The following is a 20,686-nucleotide window of genomic DNA, read 5'->3' on the forward strand; positions in this document are numbered from 1 at the left end:
GACAGAGAGAGACACAGAGAGAGAACACAAGCAGGGGGGGAGCAGGAGAGGGAGATGCAGGCTCCCCTTGGAGCAGGGAGCCTGATGTGGGCCTCGATCCCAGGACCCTGGGATCATGACCTGAGCCGAAAGCAGCTGCTTAATGACTGAGCCATCCAGTTGCCCGTATAATCTTACTAATTTTTTTCCTTTTTTCTGATAACATCCCTTAAGTTTTCCCCTTCTCACATTCTGACTTGACCATAGTATGAAATTGAGCTTTTCTTTTTAAAAAAGCTTGGGTTACATACCAAATGAAGTTTGTTTCTCTCATTTCAAATTTAAAAATGTCAGTTTAATATTTTACATTCTTCAAGGGATGAGGATTTTAAAATGTACATTTGATCTAGTGACATTGGAAATTATTTATTTATTTGACAGAGAGGGGTCACAAGTAGGCAGAGAGAGAGAGAGGAGGAAGCAGGCTCCTTGCTTAGCAGAGTGCCTGATGTGGGGCTCGATCCCAGGACCCTGGGGCCATGACCCAAGCCGAAGGCAGAGGCTTTAACCCACTGAGCCACCCAGGTGCCCTAGAAATTATTGGTTTCTTGAACAGGAGCTATTTTGCTGGAATTTGTGGGGGCACAAGCCAGACGAAGAAGGTGAAGGCATAGACAAGGGAAGTATGCTTACCTCTTTAAGAAATGTGGCTTTGAAAGGAAAAAAAGTGACCTAGCAGCTGAAGGAGGTTGGAATTTTGAGGAAGTTTCTTTTTTGTTTGTTTGTATCATTTGGGAATAGGAGGAACTTGAGTATTATTTAAGTGAATTGGAAGGATCTATCTTATTGAGAGGGAGCAGTTGAATATACAACATACATAAACATATGTATGTATATATTTTATATATGTCGGTCCACGAATATACAGACATAAATAAATGTGCAAAAATGGAGTCACTGCTGTCTTACAAACTGATTTTTCCCCAAGATCTTACTATAAAACTTTTCAAATATATAGAAGAGCTGGAAGAATTATAAAATGAATACCTATATATCCACCACCTAGATTCTTTCAACATGTCATTATACATGGGTTTATCACTTATCTATCCATCCATCAAACAATGTTTTGTTGCATTTTAAAGTAGCAGACATTAATATATCCTATCCCCAAACACTTGAACATATGTGCCATTAGCTAATCAGTATTTATTTACAATTCTTTTTTTTTTTTTCACTTTGAAGTAAAATTTAAAGTGAAATGCACAAGTCTTAAGGGTACCCATCATTCCATGAGCTTTGACATCAGTGTAAGCCAAATAAACCCTTTCAAGATACAGGACATTGTCATCACTCCAGAAGAGGTCATTCTGTTTCTTCCTGGTCTTCTACCACCCCAAGAGGCAATCACTGTTCTGCTTTTTTATATCATAGATTAGTTTTGTATTTACATATAAATAAGATCATACATGTGTACTCTGTGTCAAGCTTCTTTCACTTAGCATAATATTGTGAGTCTCATCTATGTTATTAATTGCATAAGTAGTTTGTTCCTTTTTATCTCTGGTAGTTATTCCATTCTATATATGCTGCATTTTGTATATTCTCCAGCTGATGGGCATGTGAGCTGTTTCCAGTTTTTATTTGTTATGAATAAAACTGCTAGAACTCTCTTGAACAATTTTTTATGTATTCACTTTTCTTGAGTAAATAATTAGGAATGGAATTACTTGGTCATAAACTAACCTATGCTTAGTTTTAGAAGAAATTGCCAAACCTTTTCCAAAATGTTTGTACCATTCTGCATTCCTGCCAACAATGTATGAAATTATGGTTGCTTCATGTTCTTACAAAATTTGATTTTGTCAGTCTTACTAGTTTTAGCAGACTTACTGGTTTTTGTGTATATATACATTTGTGTGTGTGTATGTACTTTTTAAAGATAAAATTGATATACAGTGAAGTGCATAAATTTACAGTATATGGTTTGGTAAGTTTTACATATGTAAAAAATATGCACCCAACAAATGATACCTACAATACCGCAATCAAGATAATGAATATATCTATCACCCCAGAAGTCTCCTTGTGTACATTTGTGCCCAAGATGTGTTCAACACCAATAATTCATCCATTTTCACTTTTAGTTTTTAGTTGGACTAAGAATTTAAAATTGGGAATGAATACAAAATCCTAGATTTTTATTAAAATTTCCTAATATTTTATAGAATTCTCAAATTCATGGAATTTGACAAATTAAGTTAAAATTAAGATTTTCATCATCTTGGGTAAATGAACAGATTGAATTATGAACTATCATAATTAAGAATATAGTTTTCTTGGGGCACCTGGGTGGCGCAGTGGGTTAAAGCCTCTGCCTTCGGCTCAGGTCATGATCCCAGGGTCCTGGGATCGAGCCCCACATCGGGCTCTCTGCTCAGCAGGGAGCCTGCTTCATCCTCTCTCTCTGCCTGCCTCTCTGCCTACTTGTGATCTCTGTCTGTCAAATAAATAAATAAAATCTTAAAAAAAAAAAAAGAATATAGTTTTCTTATAATGAAACAATCCATAGATGAATTTAGAGGAAAGCAGTGGATTGATATCTTTTGGTATCTTTTCTGCCTTTTTAGTAGCCTTTGAGGACCAGTTTGCCTGTAATTCAAAAGAATATATGTATCTGTGTGTGTGTATGTGTGTGTATGATTCTGTCTTTAATTACAAACAGTAAAATGCATGGATCAAAAGTATACAGTTATGCATATTCAACTCATATATATGTATACATATAACCACCACTCTAATAAGATATAGAACATTTCCCTCACTGTATAGTCTCCTCATGTCCTATTGTAGTCAATACCCAGTTGCCTAAACTTTTCGTTATTGTCCTCTGTCATTTGTGAAATATTCTTTCCACCTCCTTTAGTCTGAGTTCTACATCAGCCATTTTACTCATATCAATCTCTTGCTGAATTTAATAACTATTTTCTGCTCCTCAGTTTTTTTCTCATCCATACTTCCTCAACTCATCTCCTTTCCCACTGCGCCCCACCCTCAAGTGAACTGGATTTTGAACTGCTGGCAGCTAGAAATAAGCATTTCATTTAAACTTTTCTAGCACCTAGCACAGCACCTGGCATGTATTAGGTAGTGAATATATTTTTATTGAATGGACTAATGAATTTTAAGTTGGATTAAGTAATCATGTGTTATAGCTTATGTTTAATGATCCCTGTATTGTTAGGCTCTATGATAGGCATTTTCTGTTAAGCATGCATGTTAATTAGGCATTATTGCCCCCATTTTATTGATGAAAAAATTGAAATCTATTGACACATTATGTAAATTGCCCAAGGTCACATAGTTAGTATAAAACTGGTTGGTCAGACTCCAAACTCCTGCATTACACTGCCTTATATAATATGGGTTAGGAATGCAAATTTTGTTAGAATATTTTAAAACTCAGCACAAGTTTTGACCATTCTTATATATCAGTATTTTATAATCTTTTAGATAACATAATTTGCTGAAAAATCTGCTTTATTTATTGTGATATACGAGATTGTGTACAAATCTCCTTATCTCAGTAGAATGATGCTGACAGTAACAGCTCCTGCTTAGTAAATCATTGATGTGTATTAACTTGACATTTCACATTTTTTTCAACTTTTTAAAGAACGAAAATAATGCTGATTATATCTTAAATGTACAAACGTCTCTCATAAAAATGTAAAGTATAATTTAAAAAAATTTTTTAAAAGATTATTTATTTATTTGACAGAGAGAGAGAGAGGGGGGTCACAAGTAGGCAAGAGGCAGGCAGAGAGAGAGGGGGAAGCAGGCTCCCCGCTGAGTGGAGAGCCCGATGCGGGGCTCAATCCCAGGACCCTGAGACCATGACCTGAGCTGAAGGCAGAGGCTTAAACCACTGAGCCACCCAGGTGCCCCCATAATTTAAAATTTTTTTATTGAGGCAAAATTCACATAACATAAATTAACCATTTTATTTTATTTTTAAGAGATTTTTAAAATTTATTTATTTGCCAGAGATAGAGAGAGTGTGTGAGCGTGAGCACACAAGCGGGCAGAGTGGCAGGCAGAGATGGAGAGAGAAGCAGGCTCCCTGCCAAGCAAGGAGCGCAATGCGGGTCTCCATCCCAGGACCCTGGGATCATGACCTGAGCCGAAGGAAAGCGGCTTAACCAACTGAGCCACCCAGGCATCCCTAAATTAACCATTTTAAAATATACAAGTCATTTAGTGCATTCACAATGTTATGCAACCCCATCTCTCTCTGTTTTAAAATTTTTCATCAGCACAGAACACCCCAGAAGTAATTATCCTCATTTCCCTGACAAATTGGCCTTTTGTCTATATGGATTTGCCTTTCCTGAATATTTCATGTAAAAGGAATCATAAAATTGTGACCATTTGAACCTGGCTTCTTTCATTCATCTAGTATGATGTTATCAAGGCTCAACCAAGCTGTAGCATATATCAGTACTTCGTTCCTTTTATGGCTAAGGAATATTCTATTGTATGTAAATACCACAATTTGCTTTTCTATTCATCCTTTGGTAGACATTTGGATTGTCTCCACTTTTTGGCTGTTATGAAAAATGCTGCTGTCATGTACAGGATTCTGTGATGGCTTTCATTTGTTTATTTACCTAGTAGTAGAATTACTAGATCATATGATATTTCTTTGTTTATTTTTCTGGGGAACTGCTGTACCATTTTCCACAGTGGCTATACCATTTTACATTCCCACCAGCAATGTGTAAGGTTTCCTATTTTTGCACAGCTAGCTAGCTAGCTATCTTCTTTGGAGAAGTATATATTCAAGTTGATATGTAGACTGAATGTTTGTGTCCCCCCAGAATGCATGTGTTGAGACTCTAATCCCCAGTGTAATAGTATTATTTGGAGGTGGGGTCTTTGAGGAGTAATTCAGGGTGAGATTAGTGACATTGTAGGAAGAGATAGGAGAAAGGTTGCTTCCTGTCTCGTTTTCTGTCATCTGAGGGTACAAGAAGAAGACTGCAAGTCATCTGTAAACCAGAAATCGGTCTCTCACCAGACCAGATCTGCCAGGACTTTGATCCTGAACTTCCTAGACTGTAGAACTGTGAGAATGTTGTTTAAGCCATGCAGTCTATGGTAATTTGCTATAGTGCTCCAAAGCAATTAAGACTCAAGTCCTTTGTCCATCTTTAAACTGAGTTGTTTGTCTATGTATGTAAGTAATTAACACAAAATTGAGTATGAGGATAGTCAGACTGAACAATGGTATAGAACAAAATGACGAGAATGGTCTTGTTTGGTTTGACTAATACTCAATTTCGTGTTATTACTTTCTTTTTATACCTTGTGTATCTTTATGTAATCCTTTATATTTTGAAGAAAAGTTCTAATCAATGTGTCAAGTTCCATGAACATATCTTTTTAGGATTTTATTAGGGTTATGGAGTTCAATTATGTTGAATTTATGGAACACTTTGGGGAGAATTAACATGGAACGATAGCTCCATTAATTTAGGTCTTTAATTTGTCTCAGCAGGGCTTTATAGTTGTGTATTTGAGCCTTACACATATTTTGTTATATGTAATTATATATTTTTGATCTATTGTTAGTGGAACTTTTAAATTTAATATCTTAATTTTTTGCTGGTAGTATGTAAAAGTCAAATTTATTTTTATATATTGAGCTCATATCCTGCTACCTTGCTAAATTCATCACTTGCTAGTTCAAGTAGTTGTTTGTTAGATGCCTTGGGATTTTCTATGTAAACAGTATATGTCATCCTACTTATTTAATTTTTATCTTTTATTTCTATTTCTTGCCTTATTTCACTGGCTAGGTAGGATTCTAGGACAATGTGAATAGAAGCAGTGACATCCTTATCTCATTCCTATTTTAGAAAAAATTCAATATTTTAACATTAAGTATATTAGCTGTAGGATTTTCATACTATCTTTTATCAGATGCAGGATATTTCCTTCTATTCCTAATTTCTAAGGTTTTTTTTTCATAGTTACTATGTATTGAATTTTATCAAATGCGTTTTCTGCATTCATTGAGATCAATTTTTCTGCTTTTCTCTGTTAACATACTATATGAATCAATGTGATTTATATTCATTGTTTTTTTTTAATCTTAAACTAGTTTTGTATTTTTGAGATAAACTCAATTTGATCATGAGGTGTTGTTTTTATATTTGCTGGATTTAATTGGCTAATATTTTAAGAATTTTTTCCTCTATATTATGTATATTGGCCTATAGTTTTCTCATATTATGTTTGTCTGGTTTTGGTTTTGAAGTTATGCAGACCTCATAAAATAAATTGAGAAGTGTTTCTTCCTCCTCTTTTTTTCTAAAATAATTGGGTAAAGTTTCTGTTATTTTATAGTTGAGTATTTGATAGAATTTACTAGTAACGTCTTTTGGACCTGGAGTTTTCTTTGAGGGAAGGTTTTTGATAATGGTTTCAGTTCCGTTAATAGATGTGAAGCTATTAAGATTTTTTGCTTCTTGCTGTGTCAGTTTGGTAAATTGTATTTTTCAAGGAATTTATCCATTTCATCTAAGTTGTCAAATTGATAAAGATTTCCATGATACTCCTTTTCACTCTTTCAGTGTTCGTAGGATCGAGTGATACCTCTGCATTTTTAATGTGAATATCTTATATTCTGTTTTATTATGTTTTTAAAAAAGATTTTATTTATTTCAGAGAGACAGAGTGCGTGTGTGCATGAGTTGGGGGAGGGGCAGAGGCAGAGGGAGAAGCAGACTCCCTGCTGAGCTGGGATTCCCTATGCCTGGATTTGATCCCAGAATTCTGGGATCATGACCCAAGTCCAAGGCAGACTCATAACTGACTGAGCCACCCAGGCACCCCTCTGTTTTATTCTTGATAGCTTAACAAGGTTTATTGATCTTGTTGATCTTTTCAAACAACCAACTTTTAGCTTTGTTAATTTTATCTGTTGTTTCTTTGGTATTTCATTGATTTCTGCAATTATTTCTATTGTTTTGCTTCTACTTACTTTGGATGTATTTCACTCTTCAGTTTCTAGCTTGTTAAAGTAGAACCTTAGGTCATTAATTTCATACCTATCTTCTGATGCCCTATTTTTATGTTTGAACTTTGCTTTATCTGTGTTCCATAAATTTTGATGTTTTACATTTTCATTTTCATATAATTCAAATTATTTTCTAATTTTTCCTGAGATTTTTTTTTCCTTTGGTTCTTGAGTTAGTTACAAGTGTGCTTGATTTGCCAATATTTATTTTTTCCTAGATATTTCATCATTAATGATTTCTAATTCCATAGTGGTTAGAAAATACATTTTACAAGATTTCAATATTTTGAAAAATTTATTGATTTTTTTTTCTATGGCCCATTTTATTGAACATTCTATATGTACATCTTAAAAGAATATGTATTCTGCAATTGGTTGTAGTGTTCTATAAATATCAATTAGTAGATCAAGTTAATTGATAATGTTCAGATTTTCTATGTTCTTAGTATTACTGAGAGAGGGAAGTTAAAATCTACTGTGTTTGGGGATTTATCTATTTCTCCCTTTAATTTTGTCAGTTTCACTTTCATGTATTTTGAGATTCTGTTATTATAGTCATACATATTTATAATCACTATGTCTTCAATGAGGAATTGACCCTGCTATTATTATGAAATGCTCTCTATTTCTGGTATAATACTTGAAATCTACTTTATCTGATATTAAGATAGTCACTCTGATATTCTTATACTTGCTGTTTGCAAGGTATGCTTTTTTGCATTCCTTTATTTCAAGCTCTGTGTCTTAATACTTAAAGTGTGTCTTGTATAGCAGAAATAAAAAGGAAAGTAAACAAACAAACAAAAACCAATAGAACAGATCAGTGAAACCAGAAGTTGGTTCTTTGAAAAGACCAACAAAATTGAAACACCTTTATTCAGATACATTTAAAAAAAAAAAGGAAAAAAAGAAAAGAAAAAAGAGGACTCAATCAGAAATGAAAGCAGAGAAATAACGGCTAATACCACAGAAATGCAAAGAATTGTAAGAGATTATTATGAACTAGAAAAAAATGGATAAATTCCTAGAAATATAATCTCCCAAAGCTGAATCAGGAAGGAATAGAAAATTTGAACAGACTGATTATCAGCAATGAAATTGAATCAGTAATGATAACCCAACAAACAAAGGTTCAGGACTGAACAGCTTCACAGTTGAATTCAACCAAACATTTAAAAAAGAGTTAATACCCATTCTTCTCAAACTATTCCAAAAAATAGAAGAGGAAGGAAAACTTCCAGATCCATTCTATGAAGCCAGGATTACTGTGATACTAAAATGAGGTAAAAACACTACAGAAATGAGAACTATAGACCAATATCTCTGGTGAACTTGGATGCAAAAAATTCTAAAAGATACTAGCAAACCAAATTTAACAATACATTTAAAAAAACCACAATCAAGTGGGATTTATTCCCAGGATGCAAGTGGTTCCATATTTACAAATCAACCATGATACATCCTATCAATAAGAGAAAGGATAAAAGTCATATGATCATTTAATAGACACAGTAAAAGTATTTAACAAAGAAGAATATCCATTCATGGTAAAAACCCTCAACAAAATAGTTCTGAAGGGAACATACCTCAACATAATAAAGGCCATATGTGAAAACCCCACAACTAACAGCAGACTCAATGGTGAAAAACTGAGAGCTTTTCCCCTAAGGTCAAGAACAAGACAAGGATGTCCATATTCACTACTTTTATTCAACATCATAACCAGAAGTTCTAACCAGAACAATGAGACAAGAAAAAGGATTAAAAGACTTCCAAATTGGTAAGAGGAAGTAAAATTTTCACTGTTTGCAGATGACATGATACTTATATAAAAAAACCCTAAAGATTCCACCAAAAACTACTAGAATTGATAAAGGAATTCAATAAGGTTGCAGGATACAAAATCAATATACAGAAATCTGTCACATTTCTATACACTAATAATGAAGCAACAGAAAAAGAAATTAAGAAAATGAACCAATTTACAACTGCACCAAAAATAATAGAATATCTAGGAATAAGCTTAACCAAGGAGGTGGAAGATGTGTACTCTGAAAACTATAAAACATAGATGGAAGAAATTGAAGATGATATAAACAAATGGAAAGACATTCCATGCTCATGGACTGGAAGAAAAAAATTATTAAAATGTCCATACTACCTGGGGCGCCTGGGTGGCTCAGTGGAATAAGCCTCTACCTTTAACAAGAAGGGGAGTGGGAGAAGGAGAAGCACGCTCCCCGCTGAACCGGGAGCCCAATGTGGGGCTTGATCCCAGGACCCTGGGATCAGGACCTGAGCCGAAGGCAGATGCCCAATTAGTGAGCCACCCAGATGCCCTGTTTTTTTGTTTGTTTGTTTTTTAAGTAGGCTCCACACCTAGTGTGGAGCCCAACATGGGGCTTGAATTCAAACCCTGAGATCAAGACCTGAGGTGAGATCAAGAGTTGGATGCTTAACTCAGGCACTCCAAGACTGGCATTATATCTTTCTTAAGCATTGGTAGACTTTATTGGTGAAGCCATTTGACTTTTAGTTTTCTTTGTATAAGATCTATAATTATGTATTGAGATTTAATATTTTATGAAAATGTAAATTTTATGTTTTTTCTTGTGTCAGTATAGATAAGTTCTGTTCTTCATTTCTTCCAAATTTTTAGTTATTGGCATGACATTATTTATTATGTCCTTTGTGTGTATGTGTGTTTGAGTATTTACCTCTTCTTGTAGTTTTTCTTCTTCAGTAATTACCTAGGGGCTTTATCACTTTTTAAAATCCTCACTAGAATGATCATTTGGCTTTGTTGATCCTTTTTATTATATGCTTTTCCAGTTATACATTTTGTTAATAATTCTGTTTTTTTGTGTTATGTTTTCTGTATTTTTATTAATTTTTGAAATAGATTCTTAGATACTTTATTAGCAGCTTCTTTTCTTCCTAATATAGGCATTAAGTCCCTAAAACATGATCTTAGGTATAGTCCACAAGTTTAATATGTAATTATTACTTATTATTGTTAAACTCAAAATATATTCTAATCTTAATAGTGAAATTAGAAGTATATTCTAATATACTTTATTTTATATATGTATTTTTATTATTATTATTTTTAAAGATTTTATTTATTTGTTTGACAGACAGAGATCACAAGTAGGCAGAGAGGCAGGCAGAGAGAGAGGAGGAAGCAGGCTCCCCGCTGAGCAGAGAGCCCGATGTGGGGCTCGATCCCAGGACCCTGGGATCATGACCTGAGCCAAAAGCAGAGGCTTTAACCCACTGAGCCACCGAGGTGCCCCTATATATGTATTTTTAAAGATTTTATTTATTTGAGAGAAAGAGAGAGAGGATGGGAGGTGGGCCGGGGCACAGGGAGAGGGAGAGGGAGAAGCAGAGGTTCGATCCCAGGACCCTGAGATCGTGACCTGAGCTGAAGGTAGTTACTTAACCAACTGAGCCACCGAGTCACCCGTTATTCTAATATGCTTTAAAATATATTTCTTCTTTGGGTCACCTGAGTGGCTCAGTCCTTGGGCGCCTGAGTGGCTCAGTCGTTAGGTGTCTGCCTTTGGCTGAGGTCATGATCCCAGGGTCCTGGGATTGAGCCCAGCATCAAGCTCTCTGTCTCAGCTGGAAACCTGCTTCTCCCTCCCTGCCCTGCCCGCACCCCCACCACAACCCCAGCTTGTGTTCCCTCTCTTGCTGACTCTATGTCAAATAAATAAAATCTTTAAAAAAAATAAAAAATAAAATTTATTTCTTCTTTGAACTATATTTCTTACTTTATAAATATTTGTGGATTTTCTTCTTAAACTTTTGTTATTTCTAGTTTCTCACATTAAAGAACATATCCTATATTTCTGCTGAACCATATTGAGATTTGCTTCATGACCTTATATGGTGCTTTGATAAATATTTCATGTTTATGTTATTAGTTTTTTAAAAGATTTTATTTATTTATTTGAGAGAAAGCATAACTAGAGAGTGTGCATAGGGGTAGAAGGAGAAGGAGAGGTGACTCCCTACTGAGTAGGGAACCCACGCAAGGCTCAGTCCCTGGATCCTGAGATCATGACCTGAGTGAAGGCAGATGTTAAACTGACTGAGCCAGCCAGGCACCCCTCATATGTATTTTAAATGAAACTAGTAGTGTGTAGTGTTTAATCAATGAAATTAAATGAAACTGCAGTAGTGTGCAGTGTTTAATCAAATGTTCATTAGGTCAAGTTTGCTAACCATGTGATTCAAATATTCTGCTTCTTTACTAATTATTTTGTTTCTTACTGAGTCATTTCAAAATCTTACCATTATGCTATGGATTTGTCTACTTTTATTTCAGTAAGCTGTTTTTTCCTTGCTTAACAATTTACACTAGTTATAACTTCCACATGAAGTAATTTTTTAATCAATATCAAGCTTGAAGTGTATCTTTTTAATTTATGCAATGTTTTTGCCTTAGAGTCTAATAAAACAGCTATGTCAGCTTTCTTTTGGTTTTTGTTCATATGTCTTTTCATTTTTTTTACTTAACAACTTTTCCTATTCCTTGTTTTAAATGTTTTTTTGTGTGTGTGTGTAAATGGCATACATATTTTATGGACCTGATGATCTTTGTCTTTTAATTGTAACATTTAGTCCCCTCCATGGAATGTGCTTTCTAACATATATGGATTTAAATCTACTATTTTATTATTGCTCTTTATTTGTTGTATGTTACCTGTGTTTATTTTCTTCTTCTTTTTTGCCTCCTTTTGGATAGATTATTTCATATTATTCTGTTACCTCTTACTTAATAGGTTACTACTTACACATTGATGTATTTTCCTTCTAGTGGTTACCCAAGAGATTACAACAAACATTCTTGACTTATCAAAAATTCCAATATAAACTAGTACTTTTATTCCCTCCTGGACAGTGTAAGGACACCAGAATATTATAATTACACTGGGCCCTTTCAGACTCAACTGCATGTGTTGTCATATCTTTTAATGCTTTTATTTAATTTCAAGAAGATAGTTTTGTTCAATAATGTTTACATATTTATATTTTCTATATATTTATCATTTTTGTTGCTCTTAAGTTTTTCCTGCATCACTGAGCGTCTACATCATATAATTTTCCTTGTGCCTGAAAACATTCATTAATTATTTCCTGTACTGTGCTCTTTTGATGAGGATTTTGTTCAGTTTTTGTTTGTCTGAAAATATCCCCATCTTTATTCTTGAATAGTATCTTTACTGGGTATAAAACTAGGTTACTTTTATTTTCTTTACCATCTTGAAAATATCATTCGACATATAGTGTCTTTTGTTGTTTTTGCTGCCAGATTAGCTATTTGTCCAGTTGTTGCTTTTTGGTAGGTAATCTATTGTGTTTTCCTAGTGCTACTTTTAAGATTTTCTTTTTGGTTTCAGGTTTTGAGCAGTTTTTCTATGCAACACCTACTTGTGGGTTGATAATTTATTTATTTACTTATTTATTGGTTTGATGTTCTTAGTGGATCGGGAATATATGGCTTGACTTTTTTTTTTTAATCAGCTTTTAGAAGTTTTCAGCTTTTATCTCTTCAAATACTTCTCTTACACCATTCTTTGACATTTGAGATTGAGATTGTAGGTAACCATTCTTTTAAAATTTATTTTATTTTTTTTAAAGATTTTATTCATTTATTCATGAGAGACAGAGAGAGAGAGAGAGAGAGGCAGAGGGAGAAGCAGGCTCTTCACTGAGCAGGTAGCCCGATGCTGGACTTGATCCCAGGATCCAGGATCATGACCTGAGCTGAAGGTAGATGCTTAACCATCTGAGTCACCCAGGTGACCCCATTCTCATTTTAAAAACACTGTTTTTTTTTTTTTTTTTTTTATTTTTTCCAATCTCATATTTTTTTCTTTAGGTTTTAATATTTATATGATTTATTTTTCTAAAGTAATGATTCTTCCCCGATATGGATACCTCAAATACTTTCCCCAATCTTTAAAATAACTCTGCAAATATTTATTTTTGCTATTTTCATGTATTTTTACAGTTATTCAAAAAGGTTAACTCACCTAAGTTTACATAACTGCCAAGCAACTAAGGCGGAAATTTGAACCGAAGTCCAATTGATTAAATATTTCTTGCTCTTCATTATGTGAGGTTATATTTCCTTTATTATGTCTCTTTGTCTTTCTTACTTGGTATTTAGACAATAGCTGTTATTCCAAGTGGTGTGTGTATTGATGAATTGTCTTAGTCTATCTTTAAATAACATTCTATCATTCCAGCTATAATTATTAGATGAACTGAAGTACACAACAGGGAAAAAAGAATGCATATAGTTGATTCTAATAGAATATATGAAGAGATAGTTTCTGTGGAGAGAGACAAATAAGAAGGTAATGTCCCAACTGATGAGATCAAGAAAGAATTCACTGAGTGGGTAAACTTACCATGGAAGTGATAGCCATGTGAGAATTCTTTTTCACTGTGCTCAGGAGTAAGGTGTACTGTACATTTGTTAATATCTATAAAGAAAACCAATACTACTATTTCTTGTTGTTTATCCCTGTAACAAATCTATTTGTATATACTCAAATTTTCACTAATTGGGTAGTCAGTCATGTAAGCCATAACATTTTGTCCATCTTGAAACATTTACACAATAACTAAAAAGGTTTTTTTTCTCCCAGGTTATTTCATTTTTGGCTGCAGTTTTGCATAAAAAGGGAACTCGTGAAGATATTGAAAACAACATGCCGGAATTTTTACTAAGAAGTATGAAAAAGGAGCCTCCTTCTATAGCAAAAAAAGTAAGATATTTAGGAATATAAAGCTCATGAAGCTGGTATTGGAAATGTATATAGAAACTTGTACACAGCATACATTATAGCATAAATTCAAAACACATAAAGACACTATTAAAATATTTGTTTTATAGACCTAATTCTTAAAGGATTATCAGTTTCATCCTCAAATTAAGTATGATTGACTCAAAATGGCAAAATGCAATTTTAGCTTAAATTTTTTTGGAGGTTTTCAGTCTTTTTCTTGGCTGGATTTATATGACTTACTTTCATTAATTTGTTAAATTTCCATAAATGTGTATGTAAAGTTAATCAAAGTCCATTATATTGTTTTTTTATTTACGTGAGAATGAAAGGGAGACATTGATATTGATAAAAAAGGTATGTCATTGATAAGGTTGTTCAAGGAGAATAATTACATCCTAAAACTCTGAAACAAATTCTTCCTACATGAGGACTGTTGAAGTTGGAATTAGAAAGACTGAGGTCTAGGCGTGTCTTTGTTTCTGCTCCTGTCATTATGAATGCTATTCATGTCTATATTTCAGCTTTCTCTGTTGTAAATACATGTTTATAAATATCTCATATATGACTCATAAAAAATAAGAGATTTCTAATAAAATAGTGAAATGCAAGAAAAAGTATACTTTTGTGTCTGACTTTTATATTCTCAGAAAACTGGATAGAAATAAAGATGAAGTGATTTTATGAAATCTTTATTTTCTTATGGTAATGAAATCACTTTCTACAAGTCAAGTTTTAAATAGTCTCATCTATACTAGAGTCTTATACATAAGATTGGTGAGGCCAATTTACTATTGTCAATCATTGGGGCATTTTAGTGCAAAATTTTGAGAATTATTGGCTTATGGAATTATTATTGCTTTAAAATTTTTTATAATTTTTAATATTATAAATATATCCTATATCAAATTTAATTTGATCCTAAAGAAGTATTTAATTCTTTTTTAAGCATTTTTTTTACCTGAGTCATTTTATTTTTATTTTATTATTTTTTTGAAATTCAATTAACATATAGTATATTATTAGTTTCAGAGGTAGAGTTCAATGATTCATCGGTCTTATACCCAGTGCTCATTACATCATATGCCCTCCTTAATGTCCATCATTCAGTTACCCTGTCCCCCATCTCACTTCCTCCCTAGCAACCCTCAGTTTGCTTCCTATAATTAAGAGTCTCTTGTGGTTTGTCTCCTCTCTGGTTTTGTCTTGTTTTATCTTTCCTTCCCTTCCCCTTTAAAGGATATTCTTAATGTATCTTTAAATTTTCTCGAGTTCAAGGACTGTTTGTAGTCCTATTTTCAGTTGTTATTTGATTCTAAATGTCACTGCAGAATTTATTAATATTTTATGTCAGTTCTGGTAATTAACAGGGCAGAGAAAGCAGGGAAAATTAATACTTTAAATAGGTAAAGATATTAATATATAATATATATTTATAATACATATTTATTTACATTTACATATGTATATGGGCACATATGCGTATATATGTATAATTCCTTGTCATAATAAACAGTGCTATTTTTCTATCTCTTTCAGTTCAATTCTATTTATTTATTTATTTATGATTTTATCTATTAATTTAATTGATAAAGATGGAGACAGCAAGAGAGGGAACACAAGTAGGGGGAGTGGGAGAGGGAGAGAAGCAGGCTTTCAGCCTAGCAGGAAGCCCTATGTAGGGCTCCATCCCAGGATTCTTGGGATCATGACCTGAGCCAAAGCAGATGCTTAAGGACTGAGCCACCCAGGCGCCCCCTTCAGTTCAATTCTTAAGTATTTATTTTTAATCTTTCTTACATTCTAATAAATTTCACTTAAGTTGTATATGTTTTTTTGAGTACCACTGTGGCTGCATTTCATAGTTTTCATTAGGTGGACTTTTCATTATTGTTTTCTAAATTATCTGTGACTCTACAGTTTTTCTCTTTTACTCAAGTTCTATTAAAAGTGAAGTTTAAAATTTCCAAGTGAATAGATATTATTGGGGTATGGAGAATAATAGGAGTATTTCACCTTTGTTGTTGATTTCTACTTTGTTGTTCAGGTAATACTGGCTTTATTTTTATTTTTACTTTCATTTTATTTTATTTTTTTGTGGCTAAATCCCTGGTCAGGTGTTTTTAATGCTGTGGTGTTACATAGTCTCAGTTATTTTAAAAATTTTGCAAGGATTTTGCACGTTATTTGTTATTATGGCCATATAGGTTTAAATATATCTGTTTAATCAGGATAATTTGATAATTGTAGTGTTCAAATTCTTAATACTATTTTGTTTTGTTTTTGTTCTTTTTGAGCAATTAAATTCTGGGAGAAATATATTACATTTTCCTGCTATGTCTTTTCAGCTTTCTCATTTCTTCTTGTGTTTGTACCACTTTTTGCTAATTTTAACAACCTCAGTTAATTGTTTCTAAAGTTTTATGTACTTCTATATTACTGTCATACTGGGTTGATAGTTTATCTGTATGTAGAATTCTAAGTTAAAAATCTTCTTTCAAACTTCACCAAAATAATTTTATTTTCTTCTGTCACTCCATATTGTAGATGAAGTTCCAATACTTAACTGATATTTTCCTTGGATAGGAAATTTTCTTTTTGTTTCAAAGTGATTAGGACTTTTTCTTCAACCTTGAAATTTATAAATTTCCTCAGCCCCAACACTTACTATGATTTCTGAAGAAGTTGTGCTTTGGAAAAGTATACATAGTACTTTATATAGGGGAAGTGGAGTGCTGCTTCTCTGAAGCAGATGATTGGCCTAATTGTTTCCCCTTTAATTACTCTGCCCTTACTTTGCATTGTTTTCTTAATTTCCTTTTCTTATAAGTCATGCTAATATATTAAAACACAGCTGATTTTTATATATTGATTTTGTGTCCTGCATATTTACTGATTTTATTTTACTGAGTTCTAAGAGGTATTTGTTTTCATTTATGGCATCTTCAGAGTTTTCTACCTGTAATGTCATGTCATCTGCAAACAGTTTTACCTTTACCTTTCCAATTTTACCTTTCCAATTCCAAATACCTTTCCAATTTCCAATGTATTTCCAATTCTTTTATTTCTTTATTTACCTAATTGCTCTGACGAGGACTTCCAGTCCTATGTGGAATAAGCTTGTTACTGATCTGAGAGGAAAAGTATGAAGCTTTTGACTGTTGAATGTGATATTAACTGTGCGTTTGTCATATGTGGTCTTTATTATGTTGAAGTATGTATTCTCTATGTCCAGTTTGTTGGAAGTTTTTTATATAAAAGGATGTTAAATTTTGTCAAAAATTTTTTTTGCATCTATTGAGATATGATTTTTACCCTTCATTTTGTTAATATGATGTGTCACATTTTTTTATTTGCATATGAGGGAGAGGGAGAGACCATGGCGTATGGTCCTTTTACTGTTGAATCTGTTTGTTCCATATTTTGTTGAAGATACTTGTGTTTCTATTCATCAAGGATATTAGCCTTTAATTTTCTTTTCTTGTGATACCCTTGTCTTTGATACCAGGGTAACATTGACCTTGAAAAATGAGATTGGGATTGTTGAGAAGGATTGACATTATTTTTCACATGTTTGGTAGAATTCACTAGTGATGCTGTCTGGCCTTGGACTTTTCTGTGCTGGGGGGTGTGTTACTGATTCAGTCTCTTTACTACTGATTTGTTCAGATCTTCTTTCTTCATGATTCAGTCTTGTTGGGTTATATTTTTCTGGGACTGTATCCATTTCTTTTAGGTTATCTAATTTCTTGGTATATAATTACATAATTTCATATGGTCCTTTGTATTTCTTATCACTTGTAATGTCTCCTCTTTCATTTCTAATTTTATTTGAATGTTTTCTCTTTTTTTTTCCTATTCTAGTTAAACGTTTGCCAACTTTATCTATTCAAAGAACCAGCTCTTAATCTCAGTGATCTTTTCTAGTGTTTTTCTAGTCTCTATTTCTTTCATTTCCACTACGATATTTGTGATTGCCTTCTACTAACTTTGGGCTTAATTTGTTCTTCTTCTTTTTTTTTTCTTAAGGTTTATTTATTTTAGAGAGAGAGAGAAAGCATGCATGAACAGGGGTGGGGATGGGCAGAGGAAGAATGAGAGTCAGTCCCAAGCAGACTCCACACTGAGTGTGGAGCCTGACTGGGGGCTTGATCTCACAACCCAGAGATCGCAACCCGAGCCAAAACCAAGAGTTGGACGCTCCATTGACTGCACCACCCAGGTGTTCCTTGTTCTTTTTATAGTTTCTTGAGGTATAAAGTTAGGCTGTTTATTTATGATTTTTCTTTTTTCTTAATGTGAGTCTTTGTCACTAAAAATTTCTTTTTAGAACTCCTTTTGTTGCATCCTGCAAGTTTTGGTTTGTTGTGTTTCAATTTTTATTTGTCTCAAGATTTTTTTTTGGCTTCCTTTTTGATTCCATCTCTGACACCTTTGGTTGTCAGGAGCATATTGTTTAATATCCACATATATGTGGATTTTTTAGTTTTCCTCTTGTCATTGATTTCTAGTTTCACACCGTTGTGGTCAGAAAATATGTTTGATATGATTTAGATCAAACATTTATTAAGACTTGTTTTGGGGGCGCCTGGGTGGCTCAGTGGGTTAAGCCACTGCCTTCGGCTCAGGTCATGATCTCAGAGTCCTGGAATTGAGCCCCGCATCGGGCTCTCTGCTCAGCAGGGAGCCTGCTTCCTCCTCTCTCTCTCTGCCTGCCTCTCTGCCTGCTTGTGATCTCTCTGTCAAATAAATAAATAAAATCTTTAAAAAAAAAAAAAGACTTGTTTTGTGGCCTAACATATTATCTGTTCTAGAGAAAGTTCTATATGTGCTTAAGAAGAATATGTATTCTACTGCTATTAGGTGAAATCTTGTATATATGTCTCTTAGGCCCATCTGGTCTAACGTGTAGTTTAAGTCTGATATTTCTTTACTGATTTTCTATCTGGATGAGCTATCTGTTGTTGAAAGTAGGGCGTTGGAGGTCCCCCATTATTATTATATTGCTGTCATTTTCTCTCTTCATATCTGTTAAGTTTTATAGTTAGATGTTCTGATGTTGAATATAATATTTACATTTGTTATATTCTGTTAATGAATTGATCCCTTTATTATGATCTGATGAACTTCTTTGTCTCTTGTTACAGTGTTTGGCTTAAAGTGTATTTCTAGGAAAATTTGCATTTTTGTTTTTTGGAGAAGTTTTCTTTTACATAGGTATAGGATGGATTCCTCAGTTCTTCAAGTATGTCCGTTTTCATCTACTCTTACACAGTTCTGGTTATCTGGCAGCACCGCTTCCAAGCATTTTACACTATTATGATTTATTTTTATATTTGTTCTTTTGTTTCAGTTGGCATCAATAAATATATTTGTTTAGTTAATCATTTGAAGTGGAATTTCATAAAGCTTTTGTTAGGATTACCAGTGACATCCTAAATTAATTCCTCAGAAGGAAATTCAAGCAAATACTCTATTTTCATGTGATGAAATTCTTAAAAGATAAATTTGTATTCATCCAGTTAAAATTTTGTGCATTTTTAAAAGATAGCCTATGAAATAGCTAGAAAGGAAATAAATTCCTTTATATTTATTATGTTAATGCCAGAATCACAATGGAATCCTGAAAAATTAATGTTGGAACTCCTTGAAAAACAAATCCTTTTAATTAATCAAATGTTACAAATTAAGGATTGGTGGATTTGAGGTATGTTTATATTATATGATAAATCTTACATATATTTTGAAATTTTTCAAGTGTGAACAAATCATCTAAAAATGCATGCAATAGATGTTTCTTGCCAGGAATAAATTCCGAAAAGACACAAAGTATGCATTTCAAATATTAAATCTTGGAATGAGTCTTTGGATTTAGGCCTTTAGGATTGGAATTCAGTCTTTAAGAAAATCAAAGTAAATTAATGTTAAAATATTGCTCTTTCATATGATAAAGCTTTAAAGAGTCTATGAAAATTCATAATCAGTATTAATGCATAGGAGAATTTTTCTAGTATTCATATTATCAGTTTCAGTGGTGATTGAACAAAAATATGTTTCTAGCATCTTATTTACTATATACTATTTAGTTTCTGATGTATACCAAGAATATTATCTTGCAAATGATGCTCCTGTGAAAATCTGCATGCATATATCTTGCAACTTTTGCCATTATAACTATAGGATAAATTCTTGGTACTGGAATCACACAGTCTGTGGTACTAAAATATGGGCATATTACATCTGACAGATACAAATTGCCTTTCAAGAGCTTGTGTCAATTTGTATCCTCACCAATAGTGTAAAATTATGTCTGTTTCCCACCTTTTCATTTATCCTAGGCATTAAAAAATAAAAATTATGTCAGAGATGTAGAAAAAGTATACCTTGCTTTGATTTCTATTGCTTTATTATGAGTGAGGTCAAATATCTTTTCAGAATCTTAAAAAGACTTTTAATAGCTTTTTAAAACATCAAGTTCTAGTTTTAATCATTTCTTAATAGTCCTTAATCATATGTTCTACATACTGATCTTTTGTTCATTATATATTCTGTAAATATTTCTTTCCTACTTTTTTCAGGGCCAGCTTTTGATTTATTTATTATATTTTTTAAAAATTTAGGTAGTTAAAAATATCTATATTTATAGGTTCTAGGTTTTATGCCTGCCTAGAAAAATCTTCTGTACCTAAGACTGTAAGTTCACCCATGATTCTTTTATAATGTGTATGACTTTATTTTACACCTTTACATCTCTGTATCAGCCTAAATTTATTTTGCTATAAGGAATGATCAATTAAACTGGCATTATTTTTTCAAC

The 20,686-nt window shown here is 32.9% G+C and overlaps 1 protein-coding gene across 1 annotated transcript in view; it reads left to right on the forward strand.

Moving 5' to 3' along the window:
* The window catches only part of LOC111139085 (ERCC excision repair 6 like 2), a 123,148-nt gene that overhangs the window by 8,911 nt on the left and 93,551 nt on the right, over positions 1 to 20,686 (forward strand). The window contains exon 3 of the mRNA XM_022491222.1: positions 13,732 to 13,851. Coding sequence (XP_022346930.1) covers positions 13,732 to 13,851 — 120 coding nt within the window. The remainder of the gene's footprint in view (positions 1 to 13,731; positions 13,852 to 20,686) is intronic.

Source organism: Enhydra lutris, unplaced genomic scaffold (genome assembly GCF_002288905.1).
Source record: "Enhydra lutris kenyoni isolate GAN:26980312 unplaced genomic scaffold, ASM228890v2 scaffoldscaffold95, whole genome shotgun sequence".
NCBI classification, from domain to species: domain Eukaryota; kingdom Metazoa; phylum Chordata; class Mammalia; order Carnivora; family Mustelidae; genus Enhydra; species Enhydra lutris.